Source organism: Gracilinanus agilis, chromosome 2 (assembly GCF_016433145.1).
Source record: "Gracilinanus agilis isolate LMUSP501 chromosome 2, AgileGrace, whole genome shotgun sequence".
Lineage (NCBI taxonomy): Eukaryota > Metazoa > Chordata > Mammalia > Didelphimorphia > Didelphidae > Gracilinanus > Gracilinanus agilis.
Genome location: NC_058131.1, coordinates 177,390,193 through 177,407,873, shown reverse-complemented (window position 1 = coordinate 177,407,873; position 17,681 = coordinate 177,390,193). Strand labels below are relative to the sequence as shown.

General features: G+C 35.6%; 1 protein-coding gene across 1 annotated transcript in view; it reads right to left on the bottom strand.

Moving 5' to 3' along the window:
* Positions 1-17,681, bottom strand: part of GREB1 (growth regulating estrogen receptor binding 1) — a 160,277-nt gene that overhangs the window by 82,795 nt on the left and 59,801 nt on the right. The window contains exons 6-11 of the mRNA XM_044659545.1: positions 17,307-17,420; positions 15,693-15,836; positions 12,619-12,804; positions 9,752-10,102; positions 1,603-1,731; positions 1,121-1,246 (exon numbers count right to left, since the gene is read on the bottom strand). Coding sequence (XP_044515480.1) covers positions 1,121-1,246; positions 1,603-1,731; positions 9,752-10,102; positions 12,619-12,804; positions 15,693-15,836; positions 17,307-17,420 — 1,050 coding nt within the window. The remainder of the gene's footprint in view (positions 1-1,120; positions 1,247-1,602; positions 1,732-9,751; positions 10,103-12,618; positions 12,805-15,692; positions 15,837-17,306; positions 17,421-17,681) is intronic.

The window sequence follows — 17,681 nt, the reverse complement described above, 5'->3', positions numbered from 1 at the left end:
CTATTATTATCCTCATTTTAAAGTTGAGAAAATTTAAGTAAACAGAGATTAAATGACTTGCCCAGGGTCCCACAGCTAGTAAGTGTCTGAGGTCATATTTGAATGCAGATCTTTCTGATGCCATTCCCAGTGATCTATGCACTGTATCATCTAGCTGAATAGAACAGGAGGAAATTCAGAGGGAAACAGATAAGAAGAAAGCTTTGGACTCAATATGATGAATGTATTAGAGGCTTTTTTAATAAGCTGTACATAACAGAGATTAGTAGTTTCATGTAATGTTTTCTTTTTCTGATCTTTGTAGATGAAAACACTTATATTTTCTAGCATTGTCACATTCAGAATAATAAGTTTAAAATGTATTTAGAACAAAAACAATCAAATAAAAAATTATTTGGTTGAACAAATATTCTGTTTTCTAGATAATGGTCTTTCAGGTGTTAGAACAAAGAGATAACACTTTCCCCACCAGCACCCAAATCTTTTCTTCTCCAAACTAAATATCCCTACTTCTTTCAAAAAAAAAAAAAAAACCTTCATAGGGAAGGATTTCGATCAGATCATATAGAGCAAGCTCCTTTCTTTAGACAGAGACAACTAACACCCATAAAGTTGAAATGACTTGACCAAAGAATCTATCAGAGCTAATAAAAAAGCCCAGATTCAAAACCTGGTTTTCTGCCAAAGCCAATGCTCCTTACCTTACACAACTGCTGCCTCCCATTCTGGTTGCCCTCCTCTTTGTGTACTCAAATAAAATTCAAGGGTGCTTCCCCATTTGAGAATTTAAGTTAGCTAAAGACATAGTCACAGTGAGGGAAAAAAGAGGATAAAAGCTGAGACCACCCAAAGGTTTTCTCCTTGCCTTTCTCTAAAGAGAACCCCAGGACCCAAAGACTAAATAGGAGTTTCTGCTATAAAGCCAAAGATTAGTAAGAAAAACCTTGGCCAAAGATATAAACAGATCTCTTTGTTATTCCTTATTCAGGAGGCCAGAACGCAAGGACTCCAGTTAGTGAAAATAAATGAGAAGCCTTAACAGTTAAAGTCTGAACAGACAGCAGACAACTAAGGCTGCAAACTCCAAATCATCCCCGCTGCCTCTCCTCTTATTACTTACTTGTACACAAAGGTGTCCCACTGGCATCCAGGGCTGCTGGTTTATTTACTGATGTATTCAGTGAGGAAGAAATGTGATTTTGGTTTTCTTGATAAAACTTGTCCAGCAAAATATCAATGTCACCCTCTACCAGATACAGAGAAAAGAAATAGAAGCATGTTTTCTTTTAGGAATAGACACAATAAAGCTCCAAGGGTTCTGTATTCAGAATCAAAACAGGCTACCTCCCCCCCCCACCCAGAACTACTTTTATCATGCAAAGAATGGGACATAGGTCAACACATGAAAAGTCTGGGCCATTCCACAATGCCCCCAACATTAGACAAAGCTTCATTCAGTAGACACATATTTCTACTGGATAATATCTTTCTTTGTGAGATACCAAGGAAGAATCAAATATATATTTCTGGCTTTTCTTTTTTTGTTGTTTATTTCTATTACATTGATTTGGAAAGTTGATAATAATTTATTGGATCTCTTACCTGGGCAAAGAGTGCTAAAAAAGGCCCCCAAAGATTCAACTTTCCCAGTCATAAGTTCATAATTTACTTCTTTCTGGTACTCTGCTGGGCTGAGGAGGCTTTCAGAGAGAATCCGGGCCTGATATTTTCCTAGAAAAAAAGAGTATCCCTGTATATTGCCACAATGCCCATTATAATAAGCTCTATATAAATGTTAGCTATCATTATTAGAAGTGGTGGGAATGCAATTTGCATAAACCTAAAATGAATATGCCTATGGTGGCAAAATTCAGATGACCCTAGAGAAGTTTTTTCCAGCACTCTGCTGAAGAATCCTGAATTACTGATCTGTTTTGGGTTTGTTTTTTAAACAGTTTGCACTAGGCAAGCTAAAATAGTGGTCCTTAATGGAATATACAGGAACTTGGTTTTTTAATTTTTATTATTAATGCCAATAACTATATTTCAATATCATTTCCTTTATAGTCCTACATATTTAATTTTATGCATTTAAAAACTCTATTCTGAGAAATGGTTCAAAGATTTCACAAGAGTGCCAATGTCGTCCATAATAGAGAAAAAAGGTTAAATAGACCTGTCAGAGGGGGCAGCTTGGTGGCTTAGCAGATTGAGAGCTATAGGCCCAGAGGTAGGTCCTGGGTTCAAATCTGGTCTCAGACACTTCCTAGCTATGTGGCTGTGAACAAGTTATTCAATACCCTGCTCTTTTACCTTAAACCAAAACACAGTATTGATTCTGACAAAAGTAAGAATTTTTTTTAAAAGAGGAAGAAAAAGCCCTGTCAGAGCTCTGACGATTTTTTGTTCTAATGTTTTTACCCACCCCCATGTCTTCTTTTTAAGAAGTTTATCCCAAATCTAACATTCCATAGTTCTATCTACTTCCCCAGACCCTTGGACACATATCTAACTCTCTTTCTCTTATATTCCCTCCATTCTCAAAATGTTTTATTTAACTGCATCAACCCAGTCAAATCCAGTAAAGAATTTTTCAAAAGAAATCAGTACTTTCCATTTTGCTTTGGAAACATGTAGTTTCAAAACAATTATTTAAAAATACCTACCCAAGACCCAACACAAAATGCCATAAAGAGAATGTTTATCAATTCTCCTAATTTTTTACTGGAGAAAATGGGGTCAAGATTGTGATTTCCTATGCCTAGGGAGCTCTTGATATAGAGACTCTTGTTCCTTACTTCTCTAGTTCTGTTAAGGATGCCACTGTATCCCAGCCTCAGAGTCAGTCTCAACTTCTCACTTTTTCCCACTCTATTCAATCAGTTATCAAATCTTGCTGAGTCTACCCCTATAACATCAGTCACATCCATCCTATCCTACCATTCACAACCAGAGCCTTGGCAGGGACCATCTTCTTAGCCTTCTACATGGTTTCCCTGCCTCGATTCTCTCCTTTCTCCACACAGCTGCCAAACTGACACTCCTAAAGCACAGGTTTAATCATGTCCCCCTCTTATTCCAAAAGTTTCAATTCTGGGTGTCTCCATGAGTCTTAGTCTTCAGTTTTGAACTTTAAACTTTGATGGCTTAAAACTTCACTAAGACTTTTGGGATGTCCTGGTATATTAACTCCTTTTGTTTACAATTTCAAGTCTTTCACGATATTGCTCAGAACTATTTTTCTTGATTGATTTTGTTACTTTCCTTCATTCGCTCTGCATTCTAACAAATTGTCCAACTTGTTGTTTCCATACCTGACTTCTCATCTCCCACTTTCACACCTTTGCAGAGGATGGTCACCATGCCTGGAATACAGCAATCACTTCCCCTCTTAGAATTCTTTGCATCCCTCAAGCTTCAATTCTACTTTAATTTAATTTAATTAATCCTAGTAGAATTAAAATTCCATTTTCCTCATCCTTCCTCTGGTTATTAGTATTTCTTCCCTTCCAAAATTGTTTTTTTTTATTTACTTATCTGCGAAATTGAAGAGAAAGGGAATAAGCAAGTTCCTTTAGGGCAGGGCCAGGTTTCATTTTTTTTCTAACCAAAGTATCTAACATACAATGGGTTCTTAATAAATACCTATTGAACTGAACGAAAATTCCTTCCACCCATATAGACCAGCAACCCTTCTATAATGTGGAGAATCCATGGTCAAACAGCAAGTATGTGTGAGGGGCCTAGTTTTCCTGACCCCAAAACTGTCCTTCTGTCCACTATATTACATTAATTCCAAAATGTACTCCTAAGTATAAAGAACTACAAAACTCTGTAATGAAGCAACTCTTAAAGATTAAAATTGTAGAGGGTATATGCCAACCAATGTAGGAATTCATCTAAGAAAACTATAAAATGAAATCATAGTTCTAGTCCTTATAACTTTTCAGGATACAGTATTATCAAAGCCTAACAATGAAATTTAGGGGTTAAAAGGTAAGAGTATTTTTTGTAACCTTTACCATCAGATTACTGTTCATTAATACTATCTGTTTGCAACTCTGACAGCATCCACTGGGTATACCTTTCCTTTACAACCATGTCAGCATTGAGTTTTATCTCTTTTCATTATTTTTTTAAACTCTTAACTTCTACCTTAGAATCAACACTAGATACTGGTTCTAAGGGAGAAAAGCGGTAGGAGCTAGGCAATGGGGGTTAAGTGACTTGCCCAGGGTCACACAGCTAGAAAGTATCTGAGGCCAAATTTTAATCCAGGACCTCCCATCTCTAGGCCTGGCTCTCAATCCACTGAGGTACCCAGCTGCCCCTATTTTCATTGTTTTTGCCAATTTGATGGATGTGAAGTATTACCTCAAGTTGTTTTCATTTGTATATCTTTGTCTCTGTTAGTTAAGCACTTTCTCAAGTGATTATTCACAATTCTTGTTTCCTCTACTGAAAACTGTCACCAAAATTATGACTAAAATTAGACTCAGAGAAGAGTTGAAAAAAATGTACTACTCTTCCTTTATTGCAGAGTTGGGAATACTGAATATACTGTCAAACATAGTTGGTACGTAAATTGTATAAGCTGCTTTTTTTCCCCTTTCCTTTTTTAATCTTGGTTACAAGGAAAAATAGAAACAGGAGAAGGATGATCTGAAGTAAATACAAATAATGTAAAACAGTAAATTTTGAATAAAAAAAAAGAAAATTATCTGTTCCTTTCCTTTTACCATCCTTTATGGAATGGACACTACTGCTATGACTTTTTTTTTTAAACCCTTAACTTCTGTGTATTGGTTCCTTGGTGGAAGAGTGGTAAGGGTGGGCAATGGGGGTCAAGTGACTTGCCCAGGGTCACACAGCTGGGAAGTGTCTGAGGCTGGATTTGAGCCTAGGACCTCCATCTCTAGGTAGGCCTGACTCTCAATCCACTGAGCTACCCAGCTGCTCCTGCTATGGTTTTTTAATAAATCCTTGAATGTTTTAAATTGTTTTTATTTGTCTACAAATTTGCTATTAATACTTCCCCAATATGTTTGTATTTTTCTTTACTTTAGTTTTCTTTAAATTTACACTTTTTTATTTTTTATTTATTTTATTTTTTCTTTAAAAATACACTTTTTTATTTAAAATTTTAATATAGCCTAGCTCATCTATCTTGTTCCTAACAACTTCTTCAATTATTGCATCAAAATAAAAATCATTTCTCATCCACAATGATATTTCATTCCATTTTATCTCATCTTTTCTTGAGTTTGTTTTTCTCCTATTTAAGTCTCTAATCCAGCTGGAATTCACAGCAGTATATGGCAAAAGATGTGAATCCAAATTCCAACAAATTGGCAACCAATTTTCCCAGGAATATTTGTTAAGTAATTAATCAATCCTTTTCCCAATTTTTATTTTCTCAGGTTTTCTCAAGCACAAGACATATATACATGTGTGTGCATAAAAGACATATATACATGTACATGCATAAAAATAAATATATATGAAATCTGATGGATTTAATCTCCTATCACTGTGATCTGTTTCTATGAGCTTTCCATATCAAAGTTGAGTGATAATAATCATTGTTTGCTATACTATACAAAACTATAAAGTATTTTTAAAATGCTAAACAATTGATCATTTTATTAATTTTATGTTAGTGACAGATAATGCTATATCATGAAAAAGACCCAGATTTGGAATTTAAAGGTATCTTGCTTTTGTTCTTTACTACTTATGAGTGTTTAGGCAAGTAACTTAACTCCTTATTACCAACTAATGGAGAACAGGTAGCATTTAAGTTGGTCATTAAAGTATAGGTAGAGATTGAATTGGTAAACAAGAAAGAAGGAATTTTACCTAAACTACATGAGTACTGTCATATCATTTTATTGCCAATAAAATAAAATTTCAGTTTCCTTCCCAACTCTAAAGCTATGACTTATTTTTATCTCCATAAACCTGTCAACTCAAAAAAATATTCTAGATGTTTTACAAAGATAATCTGTCTTCATCTTACATATATTTTATCATTTAAAAAGTAATTGGAAGGGAAGGAGAGAATCTGGACCACAAAGTATCAGAAGATAAATGTTAAAAATTATTTCTATATGCAATCAGGAAAAAATGCAATAATTTTTTTAATCTGGAAAAAAAGAGATTAGGGAATTCTGCATTCCTACAATTCTGGCATGATCGACTCCTGTGCATACACCAGAGGCAGAAATACAAAAGAAAGTTCAATTATTTTTCAGTTATGTCCAACTCTTTGTGACACATTTGGCATTTTCTTGGAAATGACACTGGAGTGGTTTCTCATTTCCTTTTCAAGTTCATTTTACAGATGAGGAAACTGAGGCAAACTGGGTTAAGTGTCTTGCCTGGGGTCACACAGTTAGTAAGTATCTGAGGCCAGATTTGAACTCAGGAAGATGTCTTCCTAACTCCTGGTCCAGCACTGTATGCACTGTACCAACTAGCTACATCACAAAAGAAAATAAGTATAGGCAAAAATAGAACATTATTCACATGGATAGGTAAAAGCAATAACATTGAACTATACCTAAATTAAAAACCTACGAAGGGGGGCACCTGGGTGGCTCAAAGGATTGAGAGCCAGGCCCAGAGATGAGAGGTCCTGGGTTCAGAACTGGCCTCAGACACTTCCCAGTTGTGTGATCCTTAACTCCCATTACCAATCCTTACTGTTCTTCTGCCTTGGAACCAATATATGGTATTGATTCTAAGGCAGAAAGTAAGGGAGAGGAGGAGGAGGAAAAGAAGGAAGAGGAAGAGGAGGAGGAGAAGGAAGAGGAAGAGGAGGAGGAGGAGGAGGAGGAGGAGGAGGAGGAAAAGCATTCTAGGGAAAAGCCCACAGAAGAAAAAAAAGAAAGGGAAATAAATGAGACTTACCTGTAACTGCAATGCAAGAATCAATTGGAGTATTCCTACATGCACAGATGATGACAACATAGTTAGTTTTTACAAGTTTCCCTTCAATGAGTAGCTTGAACATCTCTGAAAGTCCCTCAGCCAAAGAGTAACTACATTCAATGATATGAACACTGTCATTGCAAGAACTGGCAGCCAAGCCAGCGAGCCACGGGAGCTGGGCAGATGTGACAGGGGCAATATGACTAGGAACTTGAGGGAAGGGCTGTGGTGCAGCTTGCTGATACTGGCGGATCTCTGTCAGATGGGACTCCCTCCAGGAACGCATAAGAATCTGTTCCAGATCTTCAATCAGAGGAACCTGGTCTGAAGCTAACAAAGACAAAGTTTGATTTTTTTTTAGGTTTGACTTTGACTTTAAAGTCTGCCTTCCTGCCATGACTGATTCCCTGGAGACTAAAACTACCAAAATGAAGGTGTGTGCCTTGTTTTAAACAACTGGTTTTGTTTAGAGAGAAAACGCCTACAAAGTGATTTTTTTATGGAAAAGATTGATTTATAAATTATCCAACAGTTCACATTTAAAGTTTATAAAAGCATCTTAAAGTTTACAAAGGCACAAATATTTCCAGGAACTTTGTAGAAAATCCTTTTGAAGATCAAAAACCCATTTTGCAAAGCAAGCACTAGATCTCCAACTTACCTGTTTTAGCATCAGAGAATCATAGAGCAGAAAAGGACATAAAAAAATCATCAAACCCAACCTCCTCATTTTATAGATGGGGAAACTGAGTCTCAAAAAGGTTAAGTGACTTGGTAACCACTTGTGGTTAGTAGTCACCCTGGAAATTAGCATCAGAACCAGTGGTCTAATCCAGGCCTTCTGAATCTAAACCCAGCTCTCTTTCTATGTTACCTTACTATTTTATAAATAAAGGTTTTTTGAGGGAAAAAATTTGGAACCAAAAGATTTTTTAAAGAATGTTAATTATATTTANGTATTTTTCTTTACTTTAGTTTTCTTTAAATTTACACTTTTTTATTTTTTATTTATTTTATTTTTTCTTTAAAAATACACTTTTTTATTTAAAATTTTAATATAGCCTAGCTCATCTATCTTGTTCCTAACAACTTCTTCAATTATTGCATCAAAATAAAAATCATTTCTCATCCACAATGATATTTCATTCCATTTTATCTCATCTTTTCTTGAGTTTGTTTTTCTCCTATTTAAGTCTCTAATCCAGCTGGAATTCACAGCAGTATATGGCAAAAGATGTGAATCCAAATTCCAACAAATTGGCAACCAATTTTCCCAGGAATATTTGTTAAGTAATTAATCAATCCTTTTCCCAATTTTTATTTTCTCAGGTTTTCTCAAGCACAAGACATATATACATGTGTGTGCATAAAAGACATATATACATGTACATGCATAAAAATAAATATATATGAAATCTGATGGATTTAATCTCCTATCACTGTGATCTGTTTCTATGAGCTTTCCATATCAAAGTTGAGTGATAATAATCATTGTTTGCTATACTATACAAAACTATAAAGTATTTTTAAAATGCTAAACAATTGATCATTTTATTAATTTTATGTTAGTGACAGATAATGCTATATCATGAAAAAGACCCAGATTTGGAATTTAAAGGTATCTTGCTTTTGTTCTTTACTACTTATGAGTGTTTAGGCAAGTAACTTAACTCCTTATTACCAACTAATGGAGAACAGGTAGCATTTAAGTTGGTCATTAAAGTATAGGTAGAGATTGAATTGGTAAACAAGAAAGAAGGAATTTTACCTAAACTACATGAGTACTGTCATATCATTTTATTGCCAATAAAATAAAATTTCAGTTTCCTTCCCAACTCTAAAGCTATGACTTATTTTTATCTCCATAAACCTGTCAACTCAAAAAAATATTCTAGATGTTTTACAAAGATAATCTGTCTTCATCTTACATATATTTTATCATTTAAAAAGTAATTGGAAGGGAAGGAGAGAATCTGGACCACAAAGTATCAGAAGATAAATGTTAAAAATTATTTCTATATGCAATCAGGAAAAAATGCAATAATTTTTTTAATCTGGAAAAAAAGAGATTAGGGAATTCTGCATTCCTACAATTCTGGCATGATCGACTCCTGTGCATACACCAGAGGCAGAAATACAAAAGAAAGTTCAATTATTTTTCAGTTATGTCCAACTCTTTGTGACACATTTGGCATTTTCTTGGAAATGACACTGGAGTGGTTTCTCATTTCCTTTTCAAGTTCATTTTACAGATGAGGAAACTGAGGCAAACTGGGTTAAGTGTCTTGCCTGGGGTCACACAGTTAGTAAGTATCTGAGGCCAGATTTGAACTCAGGAAGATGTCTTCCTAACTCCTGGTCCAGCACTGTATGCACTGTACCAACTAGCTACATCACAAAAGAAAATAAGTATAGGCAAAAATAGAACATTATTCACATGGATAGGTAAAAGCAATAACATTGAACTATACCTAAATTAAAAACCTACGAAGGGGGGCACCTGGGTGGCTCAAAGGATTGAGAGCCAGGCCCAGAGATGAGAGGTCCTGGGTTCAGAACTGGCCTCAGACACTTCCCAGTTGTGTGATCCTTAACTCCCATTGCCAATCCTTACTGTTCTTCTGCCTTGGAACCAATATATGGTATTGATTCTAAGGCAGAAAGTAAGGGAGAGGAGGAGGAGGAAAAGAAGGAAGAGGAAGAGGAGGAGGAGAAGGAAGAGGAAGAGGAGGAGGAGGAGGAGGAGGAGGAGGAGGAAAAGCATTCTAGGGAAAAGCCCACAGAAGAAAAAAAAGAAAGGGAAATAAATGAGACTTACCTGTAACTGCAATGCAAGAATCAATTGGAGTATTCCTACATGCACAGATGATGACAACATAGTTAGTTTTTACAAGTTTCCCTTCAATGAGTAGCTTGAACATCTCTGAAAGTCCCTCAGCCAAAGAGTAACTACATTCAATGATATGAACACTGTCATTGCAAGAACTGGCAGCCAAGCCAGCGAGCCACGGGAGCTGGGCAGATGTGACAGGGGCAATATGACTAGGAACTTGAGGGAAGGGCTGTGGTGCAGCTTGCTGATACTGGCGGATCTCTGTCAGATGGGACTCCCTCCAGGAACGCATAAGAATCTGTTCCAGATCTTCAATCAGAGGAACCTGGTCTGAAGCTAACAAAGACAAAGTTTGATTTTTTTTTAGGTTTGACTTTGACTTTAAAGTCTGCCTTCCTGCCATGACTGATTCCCTGGAGACTAAAACTACCAAAATGAAGGTGTGTGCCTTGTTTTAAACAACTGGTTTTGTTTAGAGAGAAAACGCCTACAAAGTGATTTTTTTATGGAAAAGATTGATTTATAAATTATCCAACAGTTCACATTTAAAGTTTATAAAAGCATCTTAAAGTTTACAAAGGCACAAATATTTCCAGGAACTTTGTAGAAAATCCTTTTGAAGATCAAAAACCCATTTTGCAAAGCAAGCACTAGATCTCCAACTTACCTGTTTTAGCATCAGAGAATCATAGAGCAGAAAAGGACATAAAAAAATCATCAAACCCGACCTCCTCATTTTATAGATGGGGAAACTGAGTCTCAAAAAGGTTAAGTGACTTGGTAACCACTTGTGGTTAGTAGTCACCCTGGAAATTAGCATCAGAACCAGTGGTCTAATCCAGGCCTTCTGAATCTAAACCCAGCTCTCTTTCTATGTTACCTTACTATTTTATAAATAAAGGTTTTTTGAGGGAAAAAATTTGGAACCAAAAGATTTTTTAAAGAATGTTAATTATATTTACATATAATTGGGGAAAAACAAAATTTTATTTTTAAAAAAGAAAATAAAAATATTAATATTAAAATAAATTAATATTAAAATTAAAAATTAAAAAAGGAAAAATGGTATACTTCAGAAATCAATAAATAAAGGTTTTGTTAGAAAGATCAGTTAGGTGGCACAGTGGGTAAAATTCTGTACCTGGAGTCAGGAAGACACAAGTTCAAATCCCTCCTCAGAAAACTACTACCTTTGTAACTCTGGATGTCACTTAACTTCTGTCTCAGATTCCTTATTTGTAAAATTAGGAATAAGAATGCCATCAACCTCCCACAGTTTTTGTGAGCATAAAATGAGATAATATTTGAAAGGCCCTTTGCAAACCTTAAAGTGCTATATAAATATGAGCTATTATTACTATTAAAACAGGTTGGCTTAAGGCAGATTACAATTATAGATGAGGTCTAAATATGAGCTTAGCAAATATGTGTGTCACATATGAAATAAGGAGGAAAAAAATCACCATTTAAACCCTTGGGATCTAGGTGGGATCTACCCACACAACTGAGGGAAACAGTCTATAATGAGTAAAGAAGATATCTCTGCTTCACACTTCAGCATGAAATGGAGAGAGAATTGAAATTAGAGATACATCTAAACCACCCATTAAGTAATTGATGAGATTTTCATCCAAATGATTTCTAAATTTTTTTTTTCCAACAGAGCATAATCTGCTTAGATATCCTATATCCTTGCAGGCTACCAGAGATGCGTCTCTTTTTTCCTCCATCACTTTGAGATTAGTTCTTTTAAATTTCTCACCGTAGTTGTGTGTGTTAGGCATTTCATTAAATATCCAAGGTAAGTCCCTGGAGTTACATGGACAGAAAGCCTGGAAGGAGGCTATGTACCATGACTTAGATATATCTGTGGTTTAATAGTTATAAGCACTGGGCCTGAAGTCAGGAAGACCCAAGTTCAAAGCCATTCTCAGGCACTTCTCAATTGGGTGATCCTGAACAAATCACTTAACCTCTGGTTGTCTGATAAATGGATCCACCAGAGAAGGAAATATCCTTGTCAAAAAAAAAAAGCCAAGGCCCATAGTTATAATCCATGGGGTCTGAAAAGAGTCAGATACAACTAAACAACAACAAATTAAAACTCTGTTAAGAATGTGCTTTCAATGCAGAGTACAAACATCTAGAAGAATCCATAATCAATTTAAAAATAAATTCAAACAACATCTTTAAGTGAAGAAAAAATGAGTATTCAAATACTTGAAACAAGTGCAAAATAAACTATTTTACTCAATTCTGTATCATCTGATTTTATTCATTGATACAAATCTTTTTTCCATACTCTATAACAAAAAAGTGATAGGTATAATGACTTTATTATGTCCGAAGAGCTTTAATATAAACACTAAAAACAAACAAACAAAAAAAATATATACATAAAATGTAAAATATTTTTTAAAATAGAAAACACTTTAAAAATACATGTTTCTGGGGCAGCTAGGTAGTTCAGTGGATAGAAAGCCAGGCCTTAAGTCAGGAAAACCTGGGTTCTAATTTGGTTTTACACACATCCTAGCTATGTGACCCTGGGCAAGTCACTTATCCCCATATTGCCTAGCCCTTACTGCTCTTCTGCCTTGGAACCAATACTTAGTATGGATATTAAGTCAAAAGGTAAGGGCTTATAAATGTGTGTATGTATATGCAAATATACATACATATGCATATATACCTACATAAACACATGTATGTATATATGGGCATATATTTATGTGTACCCACAAATATATTTCTTACATCAAACTACTATCATTAATTTGTAGTCATTTTTTATATCACAATATTTGACACATTCCATGATCCCTTCCCAGCTCCCCAAAAAGGATACCCACCAAGCTGCACGAGATAATAGACTGTCAGCAAAAGCTGCATTTCCTCTGATATGGGTTGTATTGTGGAGGCACCATATTGTTCATAAGCTCGAGATATGGACTGAGAATTCTGGTAGCAAGTATACAAGAGAGAGCTTACTATGACATCGCTAAGGTTGCCACAGAGGTAAGGGAAGTTCCCATGACCTAAAAAAGAAGCAAGATCATTTACCATAAATTGTACAAAATCTGGTTTCACATCCACCCTTGTGCAAACTCTCCCTGACTTCCAAGAGTTAGGAGTCTAGAAAGCAGTTTTACTTAGTCTGTGTCAAATTCCACCTCTTTCATGAAGTCACAACAGTCCGCAGTGAACTAATTCTCCCTTCTGCAGATTTCAACTCAACTTGAAGTCATAGGATATTCCAGATAAAAGTGGCCTTTGTTTCCTTCAAGTGCCACCTAAAATCCCATCCTCTATAAGCTTTTCCTGATCCCCCTCAAAGCTTAGTACCAACAGTTAGAATACTGCCTAGCATAAAGAAGGTACTTAATAAATGTTCATTGATTGACTAGTAACTTCCCTCCATTAGTCATTTCCAATTTAACACGTCCATATTTTTCTTGTACATTTGCATGTTATCTTCCCATTAGACTATGAGCTTCTCGACGGCAAAGACTAACTTTTGCCTGCTTTGTATCCCTGGCACATGGTAGGCACTTAATAAATGCCATCTATTATAGCTTGACCCTACAGATGACATCGTCCAACTTCAATCTGTCCCCATCTTATAAGAAAGAGACTTATAAGAAAAGTACTTACCCAAAGTCACACAACAATTGTCTGGATCAGTCATTTGTAATAATCAGATAGTATCCTACAACACCTAGTAAATTTAGTATTCAACTTTTATTATGTATTATCTTGTTACTGAAAGCTAGATTAAAAATTCCCAACATTTATTTAGCACTGACTGCATTTAGCAGAGTGATGTAAAACTGAGATAAAGCACACTCCATTCATGTTTGTATCCTGAATGACAACTAGAAAATCAATGTGCACATAGTAGGTGCTTAATTATAATAATATTTGCTGAGTTAATAAAATAGGAGACTCTATTCAGATGGAAGGCTGAAAGAGCACCAGAGTTCTATGTTCCAAACTGGCTGCCTAACTTTTCCAGAACAGGAATTATTTGGTCAGGGTCTCCTCAGCTCTTAAATTGGATCCCAAGTTCCTCTTCATCAAACCAGACAGAAATTAATTAACTGTCGTGAATTTCTGGTTCTTTACCTCTAACCAACTGTGCATACTTGACTCAGACATAGAGGACTCTTTCCTGGACCAAGTCCTTGAGATCTGGAGATAAATCAGGGACTGCCAGATAAAGAAGCTGAAAGCTGTGTAGATGGAAATTTTGAACCTTGGACTTCATCCCCCATAAGTCCCTTAGTTTTCCCAAAATTCCCTTTAATCTCTCCTGCACCTCCACATTTGTGTGGTGATGTTATTGTTTTATAGTTGGCTGTAACTATTTCCTTTTTCTCTTTGGTTCCTGGGAGCAAGCTGGTTAGCACCTTTTAGTTAGTCTCTTTTGTTAGTTTATTATTAATAAAATATTTATAAACATAATATTTAGTATTTTGCATATTAATTTTAATCTCCACCAAGCCCAGAGATTATTAACACCTCGATTGGCTCTGCTGATACTCATATTCTTTTTTTTTTAATTTAAACATTTATTAATAATCATTTTAACATGGTTACATGATTCATACTCCTACTTTTGATACTCATATTCTTGAATGCCACTTCATTGTTCTACTTTGATAAATCCTATCCTAGTTTTTTATCCTGGGCTACACTAATTGGCCTTTCATCTATTAGGAAGAAGGTCTGGTAGATTATCAGAGAAAAGAGAAGCTGCCTTGGGACCAGAATAGGATCATTTTTCCATTTAAATTATTTTCTATCTTTTTTCTTAGAATGGGTATAATCATATAGCTAGGAGGGATCTTGGAATTCTGCTAGGGAAGATCAGAAGACTCCATAGGTTAAAACTAAGCAGTTTCTATTATGTTATAGGGAAATCATCTGCCTGTTACTTCCTGCTTTCCCTGATTTCCCTATAACAATTAACACTTCTCAGATTTAGTGGGGAAGAGAATTGTTTCCCTAGGAAGGAATTCTCCTGCTAACAGACCAAAATCAGTAATAGTATTCTCACAAAAATTATCTGCCCAAAGTGGACAAGCTCCTCTAGAGAATGCTTAGTAGAATAACTCAAGATACTCAAGATAATTCTGTCTACTAAGAGCTTAGCCCTAATGGAACTCCAGGCAAGAAAGATACTCTGAGGGGAATCTCAATTCTTTGAGGATGGGAATAACTGCTAGCACTGAGGCCAAGACTTACCTCAGAGCAGTGGTTCCCAAACTTTTTTGGCCTACCGCCCCCTTTCCAGAAAAAATATTACTTAGCGCTCCCTGTCACATACTATCACTGCCCTCTTACAGTTATTCACTGACCCCAAATGCACCTGTAGCCATCACCACTCCCCTGGATCGATGCAGCACCCAACAGGGGGCAGTAGTACCCACTTTGGGAATCACTGCCTTAGAGTCTTAATCAATTAACAAGCATTTACTAAATCTTTAATATGTGTCAAATACTATGCCTAGAATCTAGTAGCAGAGCTATGTCTCTGCCTCCCCAAATTCTCCCCTCTTCCCTAGATTCATCTATCATAACTATTGACATAATGGAAAGGGCAATTGGAGATAATAATTGGACACCCAGCCTCCTAATAACCTGTGTCACTCGTGCTCTGACTAGTACAAGGTATGGTGGAGCTACTATCTCCACTATTTGGGACTGTATTACTTCCATTAATGCTATTAGTGCATCCTGAGATCCTGTTGTCTTTCTTCATAGCCATGTCATACACCTCATCAATACTGTTGATTCAGACTTAGCTCGTAGTCAACTATGTGCTAAAGTTCCTTCCGGCTCTGACATTCTATTGTTCTTTAACTGTGGAACACATTCATTTCCCTTCAAAGCAGCTCCCAAGTGGGTCTGCTGTTTTATTTACCTTTAAATATAACAGGCTTGGCCTTGCATATTTTCAGTAAATTATCAGGAACAGAAACTGGTTCTCCAGCTGCTACCACAGGAGATGAGATTGTGGCTGGTCCCACCAAACCTGCCTGAGGCAGACAGGATACTCCAGCACTATCTGACAAAGCATTCATCAAAATAAAAAAAGGGTCAAACACATTCAAAGGGGCATTTGCAAGAGATAAAGAACACCAATTCACATATCAATACCTTGACCCCTTCTGCCACCAGAAATAGACCTCTGATTCATTCAGTGAGTCAGATGTAGAATAGTATAATCTAGACACTAATAAAAAAAATGTCAACTTTTGTTTATTCTCTTGGCATGAGGACTTAAAATAATCACATTCTTTATCATTTTTTTAAAGAGCTTCAACAGAATCCTGGGAAGTTAAAAGGACAATCTTTCCAGATGGCAGAATCATAAATACAGATTTTTTTTAGATCAAACCTGAGATGCTTAAAGTGATTTCCCCAAGACTATTCAGAGTTACAGTCAGAACTGAAACTTTGGTCTCCAAACTGGAAGACTGATGTTCTGCTGTAACTATCATCGCTTGAGGAAGGGAGGGGTCAAAACCTGAGATTTCTTCAATGTAGAGAACTCAAGTATAAATGTAAATTCTCTCCATATATGCAGGATGAATGCTTGTGTAATTGACAGTGTAACTTATAAGCACTTAAGAGTTAATATGTAACTTATAATCAATATTCCATGAGTAAACAATAAGTTAATGTGTAACTTAACAATCACTTATAGTTACAACATAACTTTAAATTATTCATAATTATAACGTAACTTTTGATCATTTATTAGCTACAGTATAAATTAACATTCTCAGAGAGTTGCCTGGGGCACTAATGGGTGGCTTGCCTAATGGGTCATAAAGTGAATACTTGACAGAGACAGCTCTGGAACCCAGGTTTTTCTAACTTCAAGGCCAATTCTACTATGTTACTATCACTGCACTGGTGTCTCACTCTCTCATATATATTAGCATGTGGTTAATATAATAACCAATAGGGTAGCTATCTTAATATGTGATTCATGTAATGAGTATATAACAATGTATGGTTAATATAATTGATATGATAATTATATATTAATATGTAATTGCTATACTGATTATATATTGATATGACTGACATGATAATTACATATTAATATGATTAACCTAATTTATAATGCTACTAACAATAATCATGTAATATATGTGGCAAATATAAAATTTATTAGTATATGGAATTACATGATAATCATATTATGTAATGATAGTACTAATATAATAATTAATGAATCAATATATAATTCTATAACACATAACTGATCCTATAGTTCTTTTTTCCTATAGGAAGCCCAAATATTTTATACAAATTATACAAATTTTTATTAATATTAATTATTAATTGGTCTATTTTCCATGAGTAAACTTATGAACAATATGAGCTCTAGTAAGTATTGCATTTATGAAATGCACAAGCCCTCAACATTCACTGATTACATAGTAAAACACTATATAAAAAGTCCTCCTTCTTCCCTCCTCTCATCACAATGAAAGCCATGATTGTAGAAATACTGTCCACTTACCAGTTTTCATTCTGTGTGCACTTGTCTGTGTGTAGCAGGGGTCTAGAGCTGATGGAGACTCTGGAGACCACCCTTTGTGGCGTTTTTTGGGAGGGCCTGAGTTGGTTAAAGTGCCTAAATGACATTTAGAGTTAACATCAGTACCTAAAATGAGCTTCATCCAAATCTTAGCATTTCCAAGGTGTTTGTTTTCCTTTGTTTTGCTGCTAGCAGGCCCCAAACAAGCAAGTGAACATTTAGATCTGTTGGCACTACAAGACTGCTCTGGTGGAAGCCTTAGAAAGCATTCGGCTTCCCACAAATGACTTTGATTTGGGTTTTGAGCATCTGGTACATGTCTGAATCACAGTGAGTGCCATCCTTTCTTTTTTTTTC